This window comes from Haemorhous mexicanus, chromosome 4, assembly GCF_027477595.1.
Source record: "Haemorhous mexicanus isolate bHaeMex1 chromosome 4, bHaeMex1.pri, whole genome shotgun sequence".
In the NCBI taxonomy this organism is placed as follows: Eukaryota; Metazoa; Chordata; class Aves; order Passeriformes; family Fringillidae; genus Haemorhous; species Haemorhous mexicanus.
In genome coordinates, this window is record NC_082344.1 from 51,889,136 (window position 1) to 51,910,559 (window position 21,424).

Consider the following 21,424-nt stretch of genomic DNA (forward strand, 5'->3'; position numbering starts at 1 on the left):
TTTGGTTGCTCTGAGCCTTCCAATTTTTGAATGAATTTTTGCCTGGATTAATTGAGTTCTCCCCGTTTGGGAAGCCCATGCTCTCATATATTACATTACTGACACTCCTGTATATTAATTTACCTGTGTCTCATTGAAGTTTTAGTAGTGCGGCCATGAAAGATGCTAATTGTATCCTTGGAAAATTAACAGAAAAGCATAAAGGTGTTTATTGGCTGTTAAGTTTTGATTCCATTCTACTAACACCTCATTGTTACATGCCTGATTATTCTAATAAACAATTAAAATTCTTTGCAATTTTGAAACTGCTTTGATTGTGGTGCCCTTTTCAGGAAATTTTTTTTGACTGGTTGATTTTGTGTTTGGGTTTTGTTTTTTACTTAGGGAGATGAAGTATGCAAAATGGTGATTAGGCACCTGAAAGGCTAAATTACTAAATTTCCCTGGATAGGCACATAAAAAGCTAACTTGCTGCTTGTTAAGTGTTTGCCATGCATCTTAGGTGGATACCTACCCTGTTTCAACACGGTGGCCAGCATGCCTATTAGATACAGCCTCCCACAAATCCCATGTGGGAGTCTGAGCAGACTTGAGTCCTGCCTTTTCAATACTGGAGAATTAGATCAGTAGCCAGACTGCTAGGTAGGTATTGGCATGCTAACTTCTATTGAAGCTGCTCTCATTAGCTTAAATAATTTATATGGGGACACGGAGAAGGAAAGGAATTGATCCTGGAGCTGGCTTGTCCGTGCACGCACTGCACAGGGAGGGCAAGATTGAAGCGTGGAGAAAGCAACATCTCTAGGAAGGAAGGATGATCACTTGTCCTAGAATATCCAGTGGCCTGGTGGGAAACGCTTGAGATGTGAAAAGCCTGTGTTGATATCCTTGTGACAGTCAGGGCAGATTAGAGAAGTGGGCTCCTATCACCAAACCCATGCTCCCTTCCTGGTTGCTGGGTTACTGTAGAGGAGGACAGAGTCTTTTCCTGAGTGTCTTTTTACAGTGTGTCTTAGCTGTCTTGCCTCAGGAAAAGCTCTGAGCTGGAGGCACTGGATACAGTTGGGTGGCTCCTTCTGCAAAGGCATGTAATTTAGGCTGTGATCCTACCCAGGGCATTTCTCTCCAGCTTTGACAGCTGCTTGCTGGATGTTGAAGTGTTAGCTCTCTCTCCCACTAGAACTGGTACCAGATGGTGGTGGTGTGACTTGTAAAGTCTGCTGTGTACTTATCCCTGGGAAAAGAGAATTTACTCCTTTAAGTATTGTGCTACCTCAGTCCCAGAAAGAGATACCATTTTAGTGATATCCTGTGGCAAAGATCTGTTGTGAACTAGAAAGTGTATTGACCTGCAGCAGTGAGCTCTCCACTTGAGGAAACAAACAGTGCAAAAGCAGCCCTTGCACAGTGATGCTGTGAAGCTCTGTCACAGGGTGAGCCTGACACAGGTCTTCAGAAGTGTCTGTATATCCACCCCACAACTGCTGAGCTATTTTCCAGGGAGTCCTGAGGAAGATTAGAAGAATGCATCTGAATTATATTGCCAATACATGGCTCTAGTTTTAATGTGCACCTGTTTTTCAGGAGTTGATGATGGCTGTGCTTCCTAGTGATCAGAGAGCCTAAGAAGGGATTTTCCATGCTGAGTACTACTGATACTCTGTTAGCTCAGGCAGTAAGAGCTGCTTATTTTGGATTCCCATCTCAAAAGGATGTGCCCATCATAAAAACTGTGAAGAAATTTAAAATTACAGAGATTGATTTAAAGTTGCTATGTAGAGCACTAACAGGCTACAGAAAGATGCTCTTGACTTGCATGAAACAGCTGACTGTACAATGTTGTACCAACACAAGAGTTTCTCTCAGCTTGCAGTGTTCTCACTGCTTTTGTTTTTAAATGCACTCTAAGGACTAACTTCCCTGGTGTCCTGGTAACATTTTTATCATTGCTGCATTCTCCCCAGGACATGGCTTGTGACTTTTAAATTATGCTCTTGTTTGTTTTGTGGATTCTGGTTGGCCTTATCATAGGAAATAGGCAGTGTGGTTGTTACCAGCTCTCTTTGTTCTGTAACAAGATGACTAAGTTTGTCAGTTCAGTACTGCATATTGCTGTGCTGATGATCCCCTTCCCTTGAACCTCAGCTCAGCTGCTGCACGCTACTTCACTTCGTGCTAAATTTGCAATCTTGACTTCATTGAAGTGCAAAATTGCCTTGCTTGTCAAAAACTGGTAGTGCATAAAAAACAATCCGGTACTTTATTTTTTTTCTTTGGCTCAAGTTGAGGCTTACATAGACTTGGAAATAGTTTCAGAATTTCCACATTATGTGAGCAGCTGTTTATGGTGCACAAACCATGTTAAATATTGAAGAATTTAGATCAACTCATATTTGTGCATCATTTTAGTGCTGTAGTAAACAGCAGTATCCATCAAAGTTGAGCTTAAATGGAAAAGCAAATGATGTGTGAGTTGACTTTTGGCAATAGATTTTTGTTTGTTCTATACATTCTGTCATAGAAGCTGACCATCAAATTTACTCCTCAAATCTGCCACAGTATTTAACAATAAATTGTATTGATTTATCCTGAATTATGCTGAAAGCATCTTTCATTGTATTATTCATGGTTAATTACATGTGAATCCACTGGTAAAGGGAAGGATACAGCATTAATTACCACATTTTACACGCATTTGTAAGGAGGTTGGTATAGATGTCCTATCTTCATGCTAAATAGACTTTCTGTTCTAGTACTAGCAAAAGGGCATCTAGCATCAGGACATTACACATGAGAAGAATTTGTATTCAATGATTCTTTCCCTAATTTAGTTCTTTTAAGGATTAAACATATGAGAAATAGCATGTGATACTTAAAACTAAAGCAAAATCTCAATGCCTTTTAAAGCAGTCAATACTTAAAAAATCTTTTTGCATATTGCATGCTATGTGACAAAATTTGTCTGACTGAATTTGAACCTCCTGTCCTATCCTACACCCTCCTTCCTCCTCAGTGAAGTATGCTTATGCATAGGATGGGAGTTTTCTAAACCTGTTTTACTGAGCATGTTTTTTGTTTTCTTTTCTTTTTTTTAGTTGTATTTACTAAGGAAATATTCATTTGGATAGAAAGGAGGAGTGATTATCAATCTCTTCTGAAAAAGACTTTACTCCACATTTTCCCATATTTGGTCAATTCCTTGGCTTTACTACACTCACCTATCTACCTCTGGTGTGATCAAAGTTTTGGTGATAAATGTCCCATGTTCCCTGAAGGCTGGAATTTAGTTTTCACTGTTGCTGATATTGGCTGTTAAAAATAAAATAGGTGTACGTTACTGTATCCCAGCCAACCACAGAGCTTTAGCCAATGAAGATGTCTTACAATTGGGACAATATATGTATTCTCAGAGCTCTTGAGAAACTTGATTATACACAGACAGGAATTGTGCACTCAGATCACCCAAAATTTTGAAATTAATCCATACTGTTTCTGCCAGTAAAGGTTCAGATGCTGAATTCTCCTGACAGATCTGTAGCAAGAAGCTTTCCTCTTGAAGGAGGATATATTGGAGCAAAGTGCTTACAACTTCTGATTTGGTGGTGGATAGGATCGGAGTTTCTGATGTGTGTGGAATTGGTTGGACCAATTGGTTGGACCTGTCAGATGGATAGACTGTTTCAAAGAAAAGGTGAGGTGTCATTTACCTAAGCAGAATTTGTTGTTTTACAGACAGGCAATCTTTATCAGGTCTATTAAGCCTGCCACTGCACAGTGTAATAGACTGGGTGTTATAGTAGTTTCCAGGCTCCCATTTTGCATTCCTGAGCTACACAATTTTAAATGTCTCCCAAAAGTCTTACTGAAATGCCTCCAGAAAATCAGAACCTTTCTCAATCTAGAGTGAGAATGTGAAAAATGTGCACTCGGTGTTTCCTGTGGAGCCCCGTCTGGACTAGCACGGCAGTCCTGTTGGCTCAGGACCCTTGAGTGGTTTCCTGACTTGCCCTCATAAAAGAATCCTTACTTTTGGATAATCCCTTCCTTTCTTGGCTTGCATTTTAATTTGGCACCTATTTGGTTTTCATGTTAAATTTCTTGGTTTTGTGCCTGTGATGGGTTTACCCTGGCTGAACACCAGGTGCCCACCAGAGATGCTGTATCCCTCCTCTCCTAAGCTGTGCAGGGTAGAGAAAATAAAACAAGAGGCTCGTGGGTCAAGATAAGGACAGGGAGAGATCCCTCACCAATTACCATCATGGGCAAAACAGACTCAACTTGGGGAAAATTAGTTTAATTTATTACTAGTCAAAGCAGAGTAGGTTAATGAGAAATAAAAACTAAATCTTAAAACATCTTCCCTGCAGCCTTCTTCCTGTGCTTAATTTTACTCCTGAATTTATCTCCTGCCCTACAGTGGTTCAGGGGGATGGGAAATGGTAGTTACAGTCAGTTCGTTACAAGTTATCTCTGCCACTCCTTCTTCTTCAGGGGAAAGAATCTTTACAGTCTGGTCTTGCTGTAGTGTGAGGACCCTCCTGGGGCAGGCAGTCCTCCATGAACTTTTCCAGTGAGAGTCCTTCCCAGGCTCTGCAGTTTGTCATGAACTGCTGCAGTGTGGGACCCTTCCATGGAGTGCAGTCCTTCAAAACCAGGCTGCTCCACAGTCTGGCATGGGCACCTCCATGGGCTGCAGGTGTATGTTTGTCAGACACAGGGGAAGTTTCTGGCAGCTTCTCACAGAATCCACCCCTGTGGCCCCTAGGTCATGCAAACCTTGCCATGCAAACCTAGTCAGTACTTCCAGACTAAAAGGCAGTAGCTTGGTGTTTCATGCTGTTGTTTTAAAAAATATGAAGTGAAATAATTTTGGGAGGTACCAAGTGCTTTGCATACCTTTATAATTTTTTTTGGTCAGATTGTCATTATCACATTACCCTTTTGCTAGGGGTATATACCATAACTGAAATCACTGTGGAAGTTTTTCCTAACACAAACTGAGCATTGTATTTTACTCTGCTTTAAAACAGAATTTGAGTTATTAAGGCTTGCCACAGAATCAAGCTTGTTTGACACTTTTATTAGTGACCTTGTCACTAATCTTCAGATGATGTAGATTTGTGAGATAGCTTCTCACAGAGGAGAAATAAACCAAAGAAGGAAGAACTGAGTTATCATTGCAATGTTGAAGAGAGAAATAGATAAGAGCCCTATGTATAAAACCAGTAATAGGAATTTTTGCTAGAAATTTTTTAACTGGACAACTCAACAAGGAGGGACACGTGAGTACTTTAAATGAAGAGAATGAGCTATTGCCATATTATCTTGAGTAAAACAAGTGCAAGGAAAGCATAAATGAGGGAATGTGATGGTCAATGTGCTGTTGATGCCACCCTGACAAGGAGAGTGCTTTCTGCTCAGCGTTAACAAGGCATGGATGTGAGTGCTCCAGGAAGTAGGCTTGTTTCAGTACCTTTCAAGAGCAAGATTCTACTCAAGAACACAAATACAAACTATTACGAAGACATTGTGCAAGAACAACTGGGTGTGTGTGATGCATTGTCTGTGGAGCACGTTAGAAATGCCATTTCTGATTTCAATGATCTGAGTGATTGGAAGGTGGTTTCCAGAGAATTAAATGTACACAAAAGTGTGCCCACATTTTTGGTGCTTGTTATATTGTGTTATTTTTAGATGTTACAATGTTATTTATTTGAGTTTTCTGTGTACATTTATGTGTATGTTATGAGAAAATTGTGTTTCTCTCTAAACTTAAGGTTTCTGAAGTATTGGAAGTTTTCTGTATCAGTAATGACAAAGCAAATGCCCAGTAGGCTTTTACACAGATACACATTTTGATCATTTGAGATAGTATAGATAATTTTATTCTAGAAAAAAGATTGTAATGGAAAATAAATAGTGAATCCAATAGCAACAGGTCTGATTTGGTCTTTTAGATGACAGTAGAACTGGGGGGGAAGATGAGGTATTATGCAAATATACTGATGGAAACAAGTTCCTACAAAAGAAATGGAGATGACTGGAATGTGAGGAGTTACCTGGACTTTTACCTGTCTGTCTTTCTTGTGTCTGTAAATGATTATGCACAAAAGGGAAATATACTGAGATGGTCAGTGAAAACAGGTGACAGTATAAGTGAGCAAGAACATAAAATGGTGTCTCTGTAAATTAATGGCACCTAATTTATTGGTTTGCTCTTTGGGCTATTCTTTACGGTTACCTGTGGAGTGACTGAAGATGTGGTAATTCTATTCTCCAGCAGCACACTTCTAAGCCCCTTGTCTAAGATAGGTAGAGAACAGGAAGGAACTGAGACATGTCTTGGTTCCAGTGCAGATCTACTTTGTATCCCCTGCCCCAGCCTGTGGATTTTTGCTTCCCAGGCACTGCTTGAGAGCTTTACAGTGGGTGACACATACTTGAGCAAAGCCAGGTTGTCCGAGGATCTGCATGTAGAAGATAAAACTCACCTCCTCTCATTAACTAGTGTCAGCTTCTCCATGGCACAGAGATGTTGTTTTGGGCAGTGAGCGTTGATGACTTCTATCTGCTTAGCTTTGCATGCCCTCAGGTGACATACAGCACTCCACCAGGTAATACCAAGTCTCTAGTAAATGTACTCCTGTCCTGATTGTACTTTATCATTTCAATTTAGCAGTCTGGAAAATGGCTTTACTATTCCTGGGTCATTGACAACCCCAGTATGAAAGTATCCAATTTTCACATCTGCGTGTACTTCTGCACTTCCCAAAGAGTGATTCGGCCTTCTCTATCAAACAGTAAAATTAGTGTTTCTTTCAGGAAATACCAGCTTCTTGTGTTTCTGCTAGTCCTCTGCTTCTTTGGATTGCAGATGCAGAATAATAAATCAAAGGGATTGGCGTGCTTCTATGCAGGAAGGAAAACTGAAGTTTAAGAGGGATTCTTTGATATATCAACTGTGAGCTGGCAAATACATCAGACATGAACAGGCATAAAGCTGTGACAGTTTCAGATAAATTCAGGCCAACAGTGTTGCCAGTGACAGATTTGTACGGCAATTAACAGGATTAGGGACCAGCATTCTGGTCATGATGGGAATACTATCAAGTGATTTGATTTTTTTTTTTTTTAATTATTTTTTTAGATTTCTTTTCAGCTTCAATTTCTCTGTTTCCTTGAACAGAACAGTGAAGCACAGCTGGTGTAGCAGACAGACACAGTGTCACTCTTGTCACCACTCAAGGTACTGCTAGTACCTTCAATAACACCTAACCTACTCTGTGTTACTGCTCTGTCACTTGGCTAGAGAGAACTGCTCTTGGATGAAGGAGGAAAGACATTGCTGCTTGCTTTCTCTCTCTTTGATTTCTGCTGTGGGCTTTGGCAGGGTTTTCTGGGAAGGCTGGAGGGAAGGGGAGCCAAAGGCACAGTCGGTATGGTGCAGGGCAATGCTTGGGAATGGTATCATCAGAGAGGCATAAAACATAGGACTTTTTATATACAACAAGTGGTTGTTTCATCCTGTCTGTATTTAGACCTGTGTACCCTATCTGTCCTTAAGTCTTTGTCTTCCGGAAATCTGTTAGTTTCTTAATTACAAGATATTCACATATCTTAAATATTATATGTTTTACATCATATTTAGGTGCAGCACTGAAGGTCAGAATTCTTTAGATACCTTTCCAGAAAGAAGTTCAGGAGATGTTAGTCTTCCTCTTAAGCGCAGAGAAGAAAGGCAGAAGCCAAGTCCTACTCCCAAAAGTCAGTAGAATGTTAAACTCTGATGGATTTCCTATTCCTATACTTCCTTATCTGTATTTTGGTTTCTCATGCAGCCTAATAAGTACTATTTGGTTGAAGAATATCCTTCAGAAAGACATCCAGACTTGCCTGAAGACACCAAGTGATGGAGAATTCACCACTTCTCTTAATGAACAGAGAGGAGTAGTTGATGAGAGACTAATTTATTCCCTGGTTCAGTTGTGCCTGGTGAATTTATTGCCTATGGTTGATGTGAAAAAACACTGGCTTTATTTCTGAAAGAGCAATAATGTGGCAACTTCATTTGTTGAATACTTGCATTTTAACAGCCTCTTCTGTAGAAGACTAGAGTTCCTAGTATATGGTAGTTATTTTTCTGGAGGTATATAGAATAAATAAATCTTCATGGCTGGTAAGTTGCATCTAGAGTGTTTTTGTATCATCAGAGAAAGAGGTAGACATTGGAGAATCTTGTTTTGAGCTTGAGCCTGGAAAAAGCTGTGACTCTAACCAGAGAATCCTTGGCTTCATGGTATTCAGTTTGTATAGGTACTGCACCACATGGAGTGTGATGTACTTAGATGTCTTCACTCTGGTATTCCAGCCACAGGTAAAAGGAGCTCTTGTTTGTCACTTTATATGCTATTAAATCTATTTTCATCAGTTTTTGGTATCTTTGTTCTTCAGGATCAGCTATGGTTATATTTGTGAGTATTACTTGGATAGTGCTTGATGATAGTTTCCATTGCTTTTGTTTGAGTGTTTATTTTAAGAATGACAATTATTTTTTGTAACTTTGCAGAGTACAGATGCCAATTCAAATGTGAGGAAAAGAACAAATGCCACAGTACAGTCTGAAGCTGATGGTGGGAGCCGAATCGACACAAGGCACAGCTCTGTCCAGCCTCCCTCTGTAGCTCAGGGGTCTTCTGACATTACACCCCACTCCCTTTCTGCATCGAGTCCCAACCCTTTCACACGAATCAACGCATCGGAGACATTATCTTCTGCAAGAGCTACCCCTCCAGCTCCTCCTTCTACCCCAATTCTAACTGGATTTGTATCCCAGCATGCCACAGCTGGATCCCCTTCCATTCAGCACTTGCTTGGATCTAGACTGGAGCAGATTCAGACCACCACACCTAATACATTAGGAGCATCTGCAAAGCCATCTGCTGTCACACCACCTCCTCCCCCCGCCTCCCACTCTGGCACGAGTAAGATAGACAAATATGCACGCATTTTATTTCCTGTTACCTTCGGAGCATTTAACATGGTCTACTGGGTGGTGTATCTATCCAAGGATACCATGGAAAAATCAGAAAGTCTAATGTAGTTTTGCTGCTATGTAGTAGTTCCTAAATTATACTCACATTTGATGCAGAGTTTCTTCTTTTGAAACTATTTAAAAAGGTCAGTAATTCTTATTTATAAAAGCTGTGTGGTACTTTCCCATTCTAAAGGCTGGAGTTATTGGGGATAATTAGTTAACTCTTAACAGAGTAAAGGGTAACAGTAATGGGTCTTCCTCCCTTCAGCCAGCAATGAACCAACACTTGCTTGAGACAAGCTACTCTGGCTGCACAGAACCTGCATTTGGGAGGAACATGCACCTGAAAGAAATCAGAGGCAGAGGTGCACAGCTGTGCAATGGAACACATCTGACTGCTAGGAATATGCATGTTGGCTATTACAAATGCCCGAGGCACCCAGCACTGCTGTCTGGACACAGCATTGCATTCTCTGAGTGTGAGGTCTATGTCCTGTATATGACAGTGCTTGCTAGAAAAGGAGTTCCCCTGCTAGATTAAAATTGACAGAATAGGGGGAAGAAAATCAATAGCAGCAAAAGGGAAGAGAGTCCAGCCTGGGAGAGTGCAACTCCGGGAAAGTTATGCAAAGGAGTTGTAGAGCTCCGTATATTTTTACTAAGCATTATTTTGCATTGTAACCTGGGAAATTCTCACACCAAACTAAGAATGAGTGAACCTTGTAAAATCTGAAACCTGATGTAATTCTCAAAATTGGATTTTCTTGTTTGGTAAGGTGATCTTAAGTGGGCGATTCTTCTTTGACCTTGCTGACCAGCTTGAGTGGATTTATTTCTAAATTACATCAGTTGTAGTAGATGAGGACCAGACCACAATGTTCAACTTTTCAATTAAATTCTTTGCTTTTTCTTTGGATGCTTTGGGGTTTGGGTTGGTTTTGGTTTTGGTTTTTTCCCCCCATACTTTTCAGTTACACTCCTGATTTCCTTTAAACACATATTCCATTCCCCCACCTCCTTATGTAATGTTTGTGTCAAGTTAAATTTTCAACACAGTTTTAAAAGTGGCTTGAAAATTAGGCAAAAAAAATCCCCATTTCCTGTGCATAGATGAGTGTGGCATGTCACTGAGTGAATGAAAGACACCCTTTTTGAGAAGGACTGCTGTGATATAAATAAGAAAGTAAACTTTCTAGGTGGATCTCAGGCTAAAAATGTGAATTTACCATCCATTTGTTTACTTTAAACTGTGGCATAGATAGGTGCTTTTCTTACCAAATTGCAGTATGCAAACAGGCAACATTATCAAAGAATTGAATAGTTAAACCTGATAGAAATCCTGATCATAAATGTTATTTTCACTAGAACAGGTAGAAAACAAATTGCCAATAAATGAACAAAATGTTTGTATAGAGTTGTCTGGCTTGGCAAATGGTTAGTGTTTCTGTGCAGGTGACCAGTGGGAATCAAGGACCAAATTCTCAGCTATGATCTGGCTGTGCCTTTAAAGGGTCTGGGCTGATCCTTAGCTTCAGCTGACGGGATAGGAGATTGGTAGCCTATTGTCAAAGTCTGTATGCTGCAGGTCAGACCAGGTGAGTGTTCAGGGGTTCTTTGCCCAGAGAATGATCAAGGGACTTATGGAGACCACAAGCTCCTGGCAATAAAAGGGATGCATAAGAGTACCCTAGACTATGCTGGGACAAGAGCCAGGGTAAAAAGCTCCCATAATGGTGAAACTATGACTGTGCCTCTGCCTCTCCAAGCCTTTTAGCCAGCTCATGGCTGAGAATCTGATCTTTAACTTGTGGGACCTGGGAGATACCTGGCAAAAGATACTGCAGTGTGTAGTATGGATCCCAGATGGTTCTTTCATGTGTAATAATGAATTGTAGATGATAGAATGCAGTAGGAATGTCCTATGTAACTTTATTATAATGGAGTGATATAATCAGTTGCCTTAGTCTTTCTTTTGATTAAGGGATGCTCTCAAAAGGCCAGGCATGGTTCTTTCCTTTTTCATCTTTTATGTCTGGAAGATGGTTGAGACTACAGCACTTGTTGGGAAAACATTGTGTGGCATAATGGAGAACTGGAAATGGAGCACCCGTGCAAGATGTCTAACTGCAGCAGTTTGTATCTTTGGATGTACAGCTAGTTGCTGTAGCTGTTTCCTCTCTAAATATGTCACATTGTTACAAATTGCTAGAATAGAAAATGGTATGCAAGGGATTATTTATTTGGTTAAACCAGAATAAACAAAGCTAAACCTCTGGAAATTATTGATTATAATTGCGCAAATGATAAAATACTTTGAGCATGAAGAACGGCGACCTGCTGTGTGGACAACCTAGTATTTGCACCAGAGGTTAATGAAATACCCTTTGCTTTCCTCTGTGATGAAAACCAAGGATGTTTTTGTTTTCCTCTCACAGGCAGAGCTTTAAACAATTAATTAGAAACAGTTGTCTGTTCTTTCCACCCATCCCTCTATACTGATTTTATAATCAGCTTTTTCTAGTGCATTGTTCAGTGGGATCAACACTAGTTCAGGCTAAGACTGATCTAAATGTGCTGCTTGAATTCACTTGTAGTTTCTGTTTAAAGGCTTATGTGGAGGAAAAAGGACTGCAAAAATAATAAATTATAGATATTTATGTCTATGCTTCCATTTTGGAAGAAATATTTAATGCTACCACAGAAAAATATGCCAGAGTATTTCTGAAGTACCTTCCAACACATGCATGCCTAAATTCAAAATGAAGCACATTAAAAAAATCATTATGAGTCTAGGACTAATTTATTGAACTGTACTACGTTTTTATGTTGCAGCATATGAAGAAATTGCCATAATTACCTTTCCAAATTACATGTGGACAATGTAAATAGGAATTTATTGTTAACAGTTGTTCTTAATTATTTTTAATCTCCCTGGATGATCAGAAACAGTAAAACAAAAAAGAGCTTGCAATATACTCAGTGATACCATAACTTGAAAGCACAAAAGGAGGAATATGCTAAATATAGCAGCCCAAAACTACTAACTAAAATCCTAAGGGAGAACATTTGAGGTGTCATTTCAGTGACCAAATGGCTTATTAGAGATGAGGTTCAGTGAGGTGAACTCTACAGGAGCCACATTTTTAGGTTTTTGTCCTTTTTTTTCTATTTGCTTTGTTGAACAATCTTTTTTTTTTTTTTTTTTTTTGACAGTATCATAGGGGTTTAAAACTAACCAAACACTTCAGATAAGTTCATATCTATCAACAGGAAAGGAAACTGGAGAGAAAGACAAAAACCTTTAAAGGAAACAGAGAGAGGTCTTAACCCATATTTCCTCAGAGACATTGTTACAAGCAACAGAATTCCCACAGATTGCAGTGGTGCAGCCCTGACCACTAATGCAGCCACTTGAGAACAACAGTTAAAAACTTGGTTCAGGAAGATTACCTTCACAGGAGCTGAAGTGTGGTTTGTAGTCAATTGTGAGCCCACTATGAACAGGTTTCACTGCAACTGTGAAAATAGTGAAGATGAGAAAGGTGGCCAGCTTAGACCCCAGCCCTTCAAGGTGACCTTAACTCTTGGAGCTCACCAGCAGTACTGGAATCTGTTTTAACTCCTATTAAAATGGACTTGTCTCCATCAAATGGATGTTGGTAGTGCATTTCTACTCCCATGTGTCTTTGAAGGGGAAAAAAAGACTTCAAACTGTTTAGTTATTCACTCTACACTACCCTTTCATCAGGCCAGTAAACTGGACGATAATTGAATGAAAGAGGTAAATAGTTGAATAAGGAATGTGATTAGAGCTCTTCTGTTAACAGGAGCTGAGAGTTATTGATTACAGGGTGTTCAAGTGTAGCCTTTGGCATCTCATCATCTTCATCATTCAGAATAGACCTTACCAAGAAATGGGAAAACCAAGTAAATGTGTTTTAATAGGATTAACCAGTATTTCTAAAAAAAATTGAATGAACTCACCTTTTTGATATGCCCAGAATTCCATCTTCTTCCACTGTACTGTGTACCTCCTGTGTGTCATTTGGCCTCAGTGTCCCTTAATGCTGTAGCTCATTGTCTGTATTCCATGGGAGAACGACAGGGTATACAGTATCTATTTATCCAATTTATCCAAAGCCTGACTTCCCATATTCCTCATGCTGTTAGAAGTGTAGGGAAGGCCAGAATGGGAGAAATGACACATAGCCTTTGTAAGAGACACACATTGGCCATCTGGGACATTTTCCCATAGACACTACAGATTTCTTAGGAGACCCTTTTTCAGTGTGCTATAGCAGCACACTGTACATACAAATCCCAAGAGCTGCCAAGAGCTCTGTTTGGATAGCAGAGTAGATCATGGGCTTTGCACACTTCTTATAACTTTTGCTTGACTTAGAAGGTTAAGGAGGAAAGAAACTTTGGTGAGTTGTACCTTGTCTTCCTGGGACTTCATGGCCCTTACCAATAGGCCTTGACGTCCCTAAAATAGAAAGGGTTTGTGTGGCTAGCACTGGTTATGAATTGCAATACAGACAGCTGGCAAAAACTCACCCTTGTTTTTGTTTAATCCTAGTATTGAAAAATAGATTAGGAAAAAAAGCAGCTGTAGTGTTGAGAAGCCTAGGTTTAGTATAACATCTGCTGATGATACTGATCAACGTTGTAGAAGTCTTACAGAACTTCAGGGCCATACAGCATTAAGTTTGCAGCAGGTCAGTGCTAAGTGACAGCAAAAGGAGGTGCTTCCCTTTATACTCTGACAGGAATAAAGCAATAAAGATAAGCAGTACAGCTCCTCTATTTATATGTGGTAGAACAAAACTGCATAAACAAAATTTCATACTCAATGAAAATTTTAGGGGGAAATAGCATTATGGAGGTCACAATACTAACCACCAGACACCAACCCCCCAAAAAAAACAGGGGAAAAAACTCCAGGAAAAAAATTAAGTTAAATGACAGTAGCATCTTTTAAAATTATTTTTATATATGTATATATTTCTTTTTTCTCAAGACCTTGTATTTCTTTCACTGTGGGCTTCCAAGGTGAGTTTACATTTTTTTAAGAATCTCTGCTGGTATCCACTGACACCAGTATGTGTTTTTCATTTACTTCAGTGCACTTTAAAAGGGAAGTTTACTGGGAGGAAAAATGTGCCATTTTGGAGGAGTCTGATATGCACTAATTTGTACAATCTTCATTTGTAGGCCTCTCCTCAGAGTCAAGATGTAGCTATTTTGGAGAATGTGAGTGTGGTGAGAGTTTCAGTGTGTTCTGAGTAAATCAGACTCTGAAAGTAAATTTTTGCCACATCCCAGGCAAGTGAGAGTAGTGCGAAGTACAGAGCACCCTGTAAAGATCTCTCTTTGCTAATGTTACATTCTGTGTAAACTGCAGGGTATGAAAAATGCAATTATTGTAAAATTGATAGAACTTGCAAAACATAATTTGTTTTCATATGAGTTAGAAATGTGGTAGGTATTTATCCAGAATTGAATAGCATTGTCCTCTAGTCCATAACTTATTGCATCTAAAAGTATCTCTTAGACTTTCTCATGCTATTTGTATTATTCCACTGGAAAGGATTTCAAAGAAAACCAGTTAATATCCATTGAGTTTGCTATATTTTTGGTCATAATTCTAGTTTCATTTTCTTGTGCAAGAGGAATGGAGAGCATGATGGCTTTTTCAAAATAAAAATAACACTGGCAAAACAAAAGGCTTGGAGATTCCCTTTTTTAGAAAACCCTCCAAACTCCCATCAATTTTTGAATAGTTTAAAAAAAAATTAGTGTAGTTTTAGCATTTAAAAATACTTATGCTATTGCAGCCTAGGTACATATATACATATATTCCTTGAAATAATATAATTTCCCTGAATTTTAAGGAGGCAGACTCAAGATGCACTTGCTAATAGTTTTGTACTGAAAGAGCACCTTTCTGGATGGAAAACATCATGTGAGGTAGGTATTTTTTTATCACTATCTTCATATACCTGTTGTCAAGAAAAATATCTTGTGGAGGAAGGGTGTGATATTACTGAAATAATCTTCAAGTAGCATGAAATCTGGGTTATTTCCTGCTGGTCATCTTGCTGTTGTGTCAACATTTACTTAGTGTTTTTGTGAATGCTGTGTCCAGGTTGCTGTTAACTGACAGCAGTCTGTGGATGATCTGATGACATAAAGAAACACTAAAGGAAATCATTGTTTGTGAATATGTTTTCATCCTTGGAAAATACTTAACTGGATTTTGGTAGAAGAAGCAGATGACAGTATGAAGCACTCAGCTGTACTTCTGAGCTCAATACATTGAAAAAATTAGTTGAGTACTTCTTTGTCTTGCATCATCACCTTGTGCTGGTGGCTCATCTCCATGTTAAGTAAAACTGCTATGAGGATGGAGGTCTCAGAAGTAAAGAATGTCTGCAAATATTTCTTCAAAGTTATTTCAAAATATGAGATGGCTAACCTTATTACTAAGAGTAATGTCACAGTATGCTTTATATTTGTAAGCTTGAAAATGTCCTTTTCTGTTAGGGTGCACCAGGATGTCAAATGAACTTTTCATAAGTAGATGAGTCTGTATGTACACTCATTTCATTTTTCTGGTAATTTGTGGTCACATTCTCTATCACCAGAGGAGTGGTGGAGATTTGAGGTATTTCAGGTAACCACGGCTCTTGAGCAATTACTTTAAAATATTTGTTTCATAGATATATGCCTTTGCAAATCAATACCAGCAGTGCTTTTGTCGTAAAAAATAATCCACCTGTGAAAAATCCTGGTCTTGAATACTCAACCTACGTTTGAAGGGCTGATGAAGCACATTGGGCAAGGCAGGACTCAGGGCATGTTTATTCTTAGAGGCTTCTGAATTGGAGCTGCCTTATGTTCTGCCATCTTCTGGAGCAGCCTGCACCAGAGAGACTGCAAGCAGAATCCATGAGCTTTTTGCAACCTTTTTTAAGACTCCACCATAAGACTATATTACTGCTGAATGTAGCCCTCTCACCTTCTTCTCTATTGCCTTGCTTTGTGTGTGGGGAAGAATTTCAGTGCTTGTGGGGAAGCAGGCTGAAATAACTTGTCCAGTTAAACCCCCAATTTTGTCTTGTTTCCTTTAGGCTGGTAAGTAGTAGTGGAGTCTGTCTGATCTGGCTCCCATCTTAGTGCTGGGAAAAAGGAGGGTGTGAGGAGCCTGGACTGATGCTTTGAGCTGGGTTAATGCTGGTGTGAAACCACAGCCTGAGGATTCTCCTCTTACCTCCACTGTCATTAAAACAGAGGCAGGCTCAGGCTTTCTCAAACCTCCTGTGCCCCCTGTGGTCATTTTTCCTCCACAAAGGTGATTTTGTGAATTATATCAATGACAAATCATGGACTAGAAAAAACCAACAAGAAAGGAGGCCAGAATTTTTGAAAGAGCCAAAATCAATGAAGTTATTTGAAGAGAGAGGAAAGGAGAGAAGGGAAAACATGAGTATGGATGAAAAATGTATTTTCTTGCTACCAAGCAGTTATTTTAAGATATGTCCTATTAGAGGTACTAGAACTGCATCTGGCAGGAAACAGCCTAGAAATAATTATTCCTTCATTATAAGTATAATGAGAAAGTATTAAAGAAAAGTGTCTAATGTCCTATTATAAACATTTGTGTTCCATTGAAGCTGTTTGCAAAAATGGTATTTTCTTTGTCAGCCAGGAAGAATTAGGAGACAGAATGGGAAAGGAAAAAGAATGAGTTTTATTAAGTTTTACTGTTTTCCATTGTTTTAGAACATTTCTCAACCAAAAATGTAAACAGTAGCATTAAAAAAAAATTTTTTTTCTGGGGCTCTATACATTTAATTTTCAGTAATGAAGAACTTTGGAATGCTTAGCATTTAACTTGCTTTATGTTTAAGAGACTAAATAGAGAGCGTGCTGTCTCTGATTTAATTCAGTTATCAGAGGGGATGTGGGTGAAGAAAACAGCTTTTACAGTAACAGCCAGTTTTTTTAAAGCATCATGCTTTCCTACTAAATCTGAAGAGTTCATTCTTGTACCCGAATTCACGGGAGCTGTTTGGTGCTGAGCATTTCTGATAATGCAGTCAGTGCTGCAGCGTGTGGGCTGCACCTGCATTTAGAGTTGCCATGTCTGAAAATGTACATTCACAAGCTGGCCCTTGCAGAGCATGGATCCACAAAAGGCAAAGGGGTGTGTGTGTGTGTGTGTGTGTGTGTGTGTGTAGCCCACCGAGGGTACATGAGAGCTGTTGTGTTGCTCATGTGGGAGAAGATGGGAGTCTGTGGTCAGAAACAGAGGGTAAGGAGAGTGTGTGACTGCCTCTCTCAGAGGCTGAGCAGAGTTTATATTGGATTAAGCTACTTACGAAAATGCCCCCTTATCCCCTTTTCCAAATAGGCAGCATAGGAGCAAGTTGAGTGCAATGTGGAATTCAACTCCAACAGCAAATCCTGGACGAGGATCAGCACAGTTTATCTCCCCTAAGGGCTCTGATGCTGTGGCTAGAAGAGTGAAAAGATGTGAGGTAGCTCCTGCTGCCAGCTGGAATGCCTCCATGTTGCTGTGCATCCAAGCTGTCCTGTAGTTCAGCAGGGTCTTTGGAGTAGTGGGAGTGGGATGGAAAATGCTTTTTTGGAGTACAAAATAGGGCAGAATGAAAATTTCCTTCAGATCAGCCCTGCTCATATGCACTGCAAGAGCACAGAAGGTCCTGGAGGAGCACCAAGGTGTATTGCAGTCTTGTCTTCTCTTTGCCTATTGGCTAAATGTTTTGAAATGGAGAGTGGTGGGAATGACAAATACAGGTCTGGTAATGAAACAGAAGATGCATAGTGCTGCTGCCAGGCAAGTACCCAGAGTCTCCTGCCAGCAGCTTGTGGGCTTTCCCACAGACAGAACTGCATTGCTAACTTTTTTGTAGGGATAATTATTATGCCCCTACCATCACTCCTGCACCTTAAACACTGGGAAAAGTGGCTTCTCTTTGATGCTCCATGTTGTTGCATAATTATTAAGAAGAAAATCAAACTGAATTCTTCTCATTTTTTAAATTTTTTTTTTAAAGAGGCTTCCTCACCTGCAGACACGGAAATCATAAGCTCCATTGCAAACTTCAGGAAGGTAGGAAACACTTCTATGCAAACTTCTGTCTGTGATTATCTCGCAAAGATAGCTTTTGTTTTCAAATAAAATCTCTAATTTGGAGGATATTTAGTTAATAATTTAATAATTTTATATACAAAAATATTTTCTCTGTACTGAAAATGTGAATTTTATTTGTAGAAATTTCACTCAGGAAGGTAAGGTGAAACATATGTGGATTTTCTGATTTAAAGCTAAACCAGATGCTTAGCTGTGGGATATTCAATGGCCATTTCATAAATACATGGATTGTATTTTTTCTCCTTGGAGAATGTAGAGATAATATATAAACAGAAGGTAGGAAAATTCTGTGGAGAGGTTTTAAAATGCTATTTCTTGCTTCCTCTCTAGCTATCATATGCATAAATATAGTGAAATCAGATAAGAAAAGATATGTGAGTGAAAAAAAGTCATTCTTTGATCTTCACATTCTCAGTTGATCTTACTAAGTATGCAATTAACCAGCTTCTCTGTACACTTCCAAGATTTCTTTCTGCTATGCCATGGGTGAACTGTGGAAGACCTAGGAAAGTTTAGGTTCAATACATCAGTCCAGTTAGGAGGGCACTCAGTGCTGGCCTTGCTGAGGTCAGAGCATGTTTTTGTAAGTGGTGGCAATCTGTTCAGCAGGACAAGGTATCCCAGTTCTGGATAAGAACAGCTGAGGCATTTTCCTGAGGTAAGATGTAAGAGTTGAATTAGGTTTAAGGGCTGCTCATTAGCTGTTTCAAACTTCCAAAATGAACAATCTAAACCCACTCTTTGGCATGTTCTGCTGCTTTTGCACTGTTTTGGTTTGTTCAAGTTCTGTCCCTGACTTAGCTCCCTTGCTGTGTGGCTGGGGTGAGGAGCAGCACTTTCTGGGATGGTGTGGGATTCCCATGCCTTCCCTTTAGCCACAGGCTCTCTATGCATCACATCTCCATCACCAGGTGGACAGCAGAGTCTGGGCAGGGAGAGGGTGTGCATCCATGCCAGGGGCAGATAAGCCCTGGCAGTCAAGCAGCAAGGCACAGTGTGGGTAGGGCTGGAGTCCTAAAGAATGCTGTGTAAGGATTTAGGGGTGGGCTTCAAGATCCAGTGCTAGTGCAGTGGCATAAACCAACTTTGGCTGCTTGAGATACAGGGCAGTTGTAGAACAGGCAAAAATTCTCATGTTTCCAAATTTTCTGGATGACTGCTAGCACTGCCAGCCCACCTGTGCTCTGTGCTGCATCACTAGCAAGCACAGGGAGCAGAGACAGTATGTTAAAAGTCCATCTGACATTGCTGGTAGTAAGCAAGTCAGTAAGGAAACAAGCAAGTCAAGTAAGTAAATAAGGCACCTAGAAGTTGCCCTGGGTACCTTTTTCTCCTCACCTTTATCTTCCACCCTTGCAGCCTGCCAGTCCTGATATCCCAAACTGCTGGGGCACTTTAGTAATATCAGTCCATCTAACAAATGATGGAGTAGCATCCTTTCTCTCACTCCTTCTACTCACAAATTCACAGTTGAGGTGCAGGTTGGGAGATATCATCAACTCAACTTCTGTGCTAATTTGAACTTTGAGACCTGTGTACCAGCTAAGGAACAAAAAAAAAAAAAAAAAAAGAAATTATATGTGATGTGTAGCAGCTGCTATATGTCACATATATTGTGTCATTTTAAGCTGAAAATGAAAAATTTAAAAAGAAAAGAAGATGGTATTTACTGATCTTTTGTTTTACTGTAAGCTTGTCTTTTCCTGAGAAGCCCTGTCCATTGCAACCAAAACATTTAGTTTAGGCTTGCAAGGAAGACTCCCAGTGAAAAATATGAAGCTTTTGGAAGTACTTCTATATTTTTTTTCTGTAAAAGTAGTGGCATGCAGAAAATACACTTAAAGCAAGCATAGTGAAAATGCTTTCTACACACCCCCTGTAGGAAAGTCCTATATTCTCTGTCAATAACTTACTACTTCTGCAATATGTGGCTGACCCAGATGCATGTTGCAAGAGTTCCTGTGCAATTCCAAATTCTGATGTTTATCCCCTTGTATTGGCTCATACATGGGGAAAAACTGAAAGGAAATCAAAGCAAAAGAAGCCTTTTGTTGAATTCTTTTACACTATTCTTGGTGCACATTTTAGTTGCATGGAACAATGTGGCTGGGAAGATTTGAAGAATCAGAGGTTAACTAAATTATTTGAATGATATGTTCAATGCTGGTCACCTGACTATACTAACAAACTTAAAAGGTGGTTTGATAGCTGTCAACTTGTTTTGCTATTGTGCAGCTTAACTGTTACCTTCCTGTATTATGAACATCTATGTATTTGGAAAATAAATCCATCTTGCAAGAAAGATTGTGCAAAAAAATTGTTCCTATTATACTCCAGTGTATTGCTGATGTCAAATAAAATACAATTGTGAGAGTTCTTAAACAGTTGTCTTTCTAATTGTGGCCTGAAGCAGAAAGAGGAAGGAATACAGTAAACCTCTTTAATGTGGATTCTCCTGAAATTATTGCTGCAACATGGATGCTAGCTAAATGGTTCCATCAACCTGATGTTTTAGATATGAACAGATAAAGGGATGGGTTTCATGAGCAATATAATACATATTAATCTGCTTTATCAGTATTAAGATGGCAGACCAGTCTACTGATGTATCGCTGTCATGATGTATCTCACTATGTCAACAAGCCAAAAGCTAAATGAATTACCTTGCCTCTCTCACAGCAGCAGAAACAAATAATACACAGATTAGCAATTATTATCCAATTTATTTTTTTTTATTCCTGTGAGGTAATCTAAGAGCACTTCCTTCTTGCCTTACCTGCCAACAGACCATTCATCAGCTGCTCTATTTCTTTACATGACCTAAAGTGTTTTCCTATTATTCTTTGCTTGGGCCTGGCAAAGCTTCCGCACATTAGAAGCCACAGACTTGTAAAAATTGTGTTTCAGCAAAAATGAACTATAGCTTGCAACAAATATGTGTATAGAGGCATGTATGGAGAAATCATTTTGGTATGAGTAGTGGCCCATGCAAAGCAGGGAGTGGGGAATCCTAATTTATTTTGCTAAGTGTGGCCAGGACCATCAAATCTCTTTGCAGGCTGAGCTGAAAGCTGTCAGAATGGCTTGCAGTGCTGCAAAGTGCTGTAATTGCTGCTCGCTTCAGGGACAGATGTTGATGCCAAGAAATCTGCTATGTTTGACAACCACAGCTAGATCATAGATCTGGGAGACTACAGCCCTTTCTCCTA

At 39.5% G+C, this 21,424-nt stretch overlaps 1 protein-coding gene across 1 annotated transcript in view; it reads left to right on the plus strand.

The window, feature by feature from the left end:
• The window catches only part of GABRA4 (gamma-aminobutyric acid type A receptor subunit alpha4), a 47,706-nt gene extending 27,118 nt beyond the window's left edge, over positions 1-20,588 (plus strand). Inside the window, exon 9 of the mRNA XM_059844894.1 lies at positions 8,567-20,588. Within this exon, the coding sequence (XP_059700877.1) occupies positions 8,567-9,100 (534 nt within the window). The 3' untranslated portion in view covers positions 9,101-20,588. The remainder of the gene's footprint in view (positions 1-8,566) is intronic.
• The last annotated feature ends 836 nt before the right edge of the window (positions 20,589-21,424 follow it).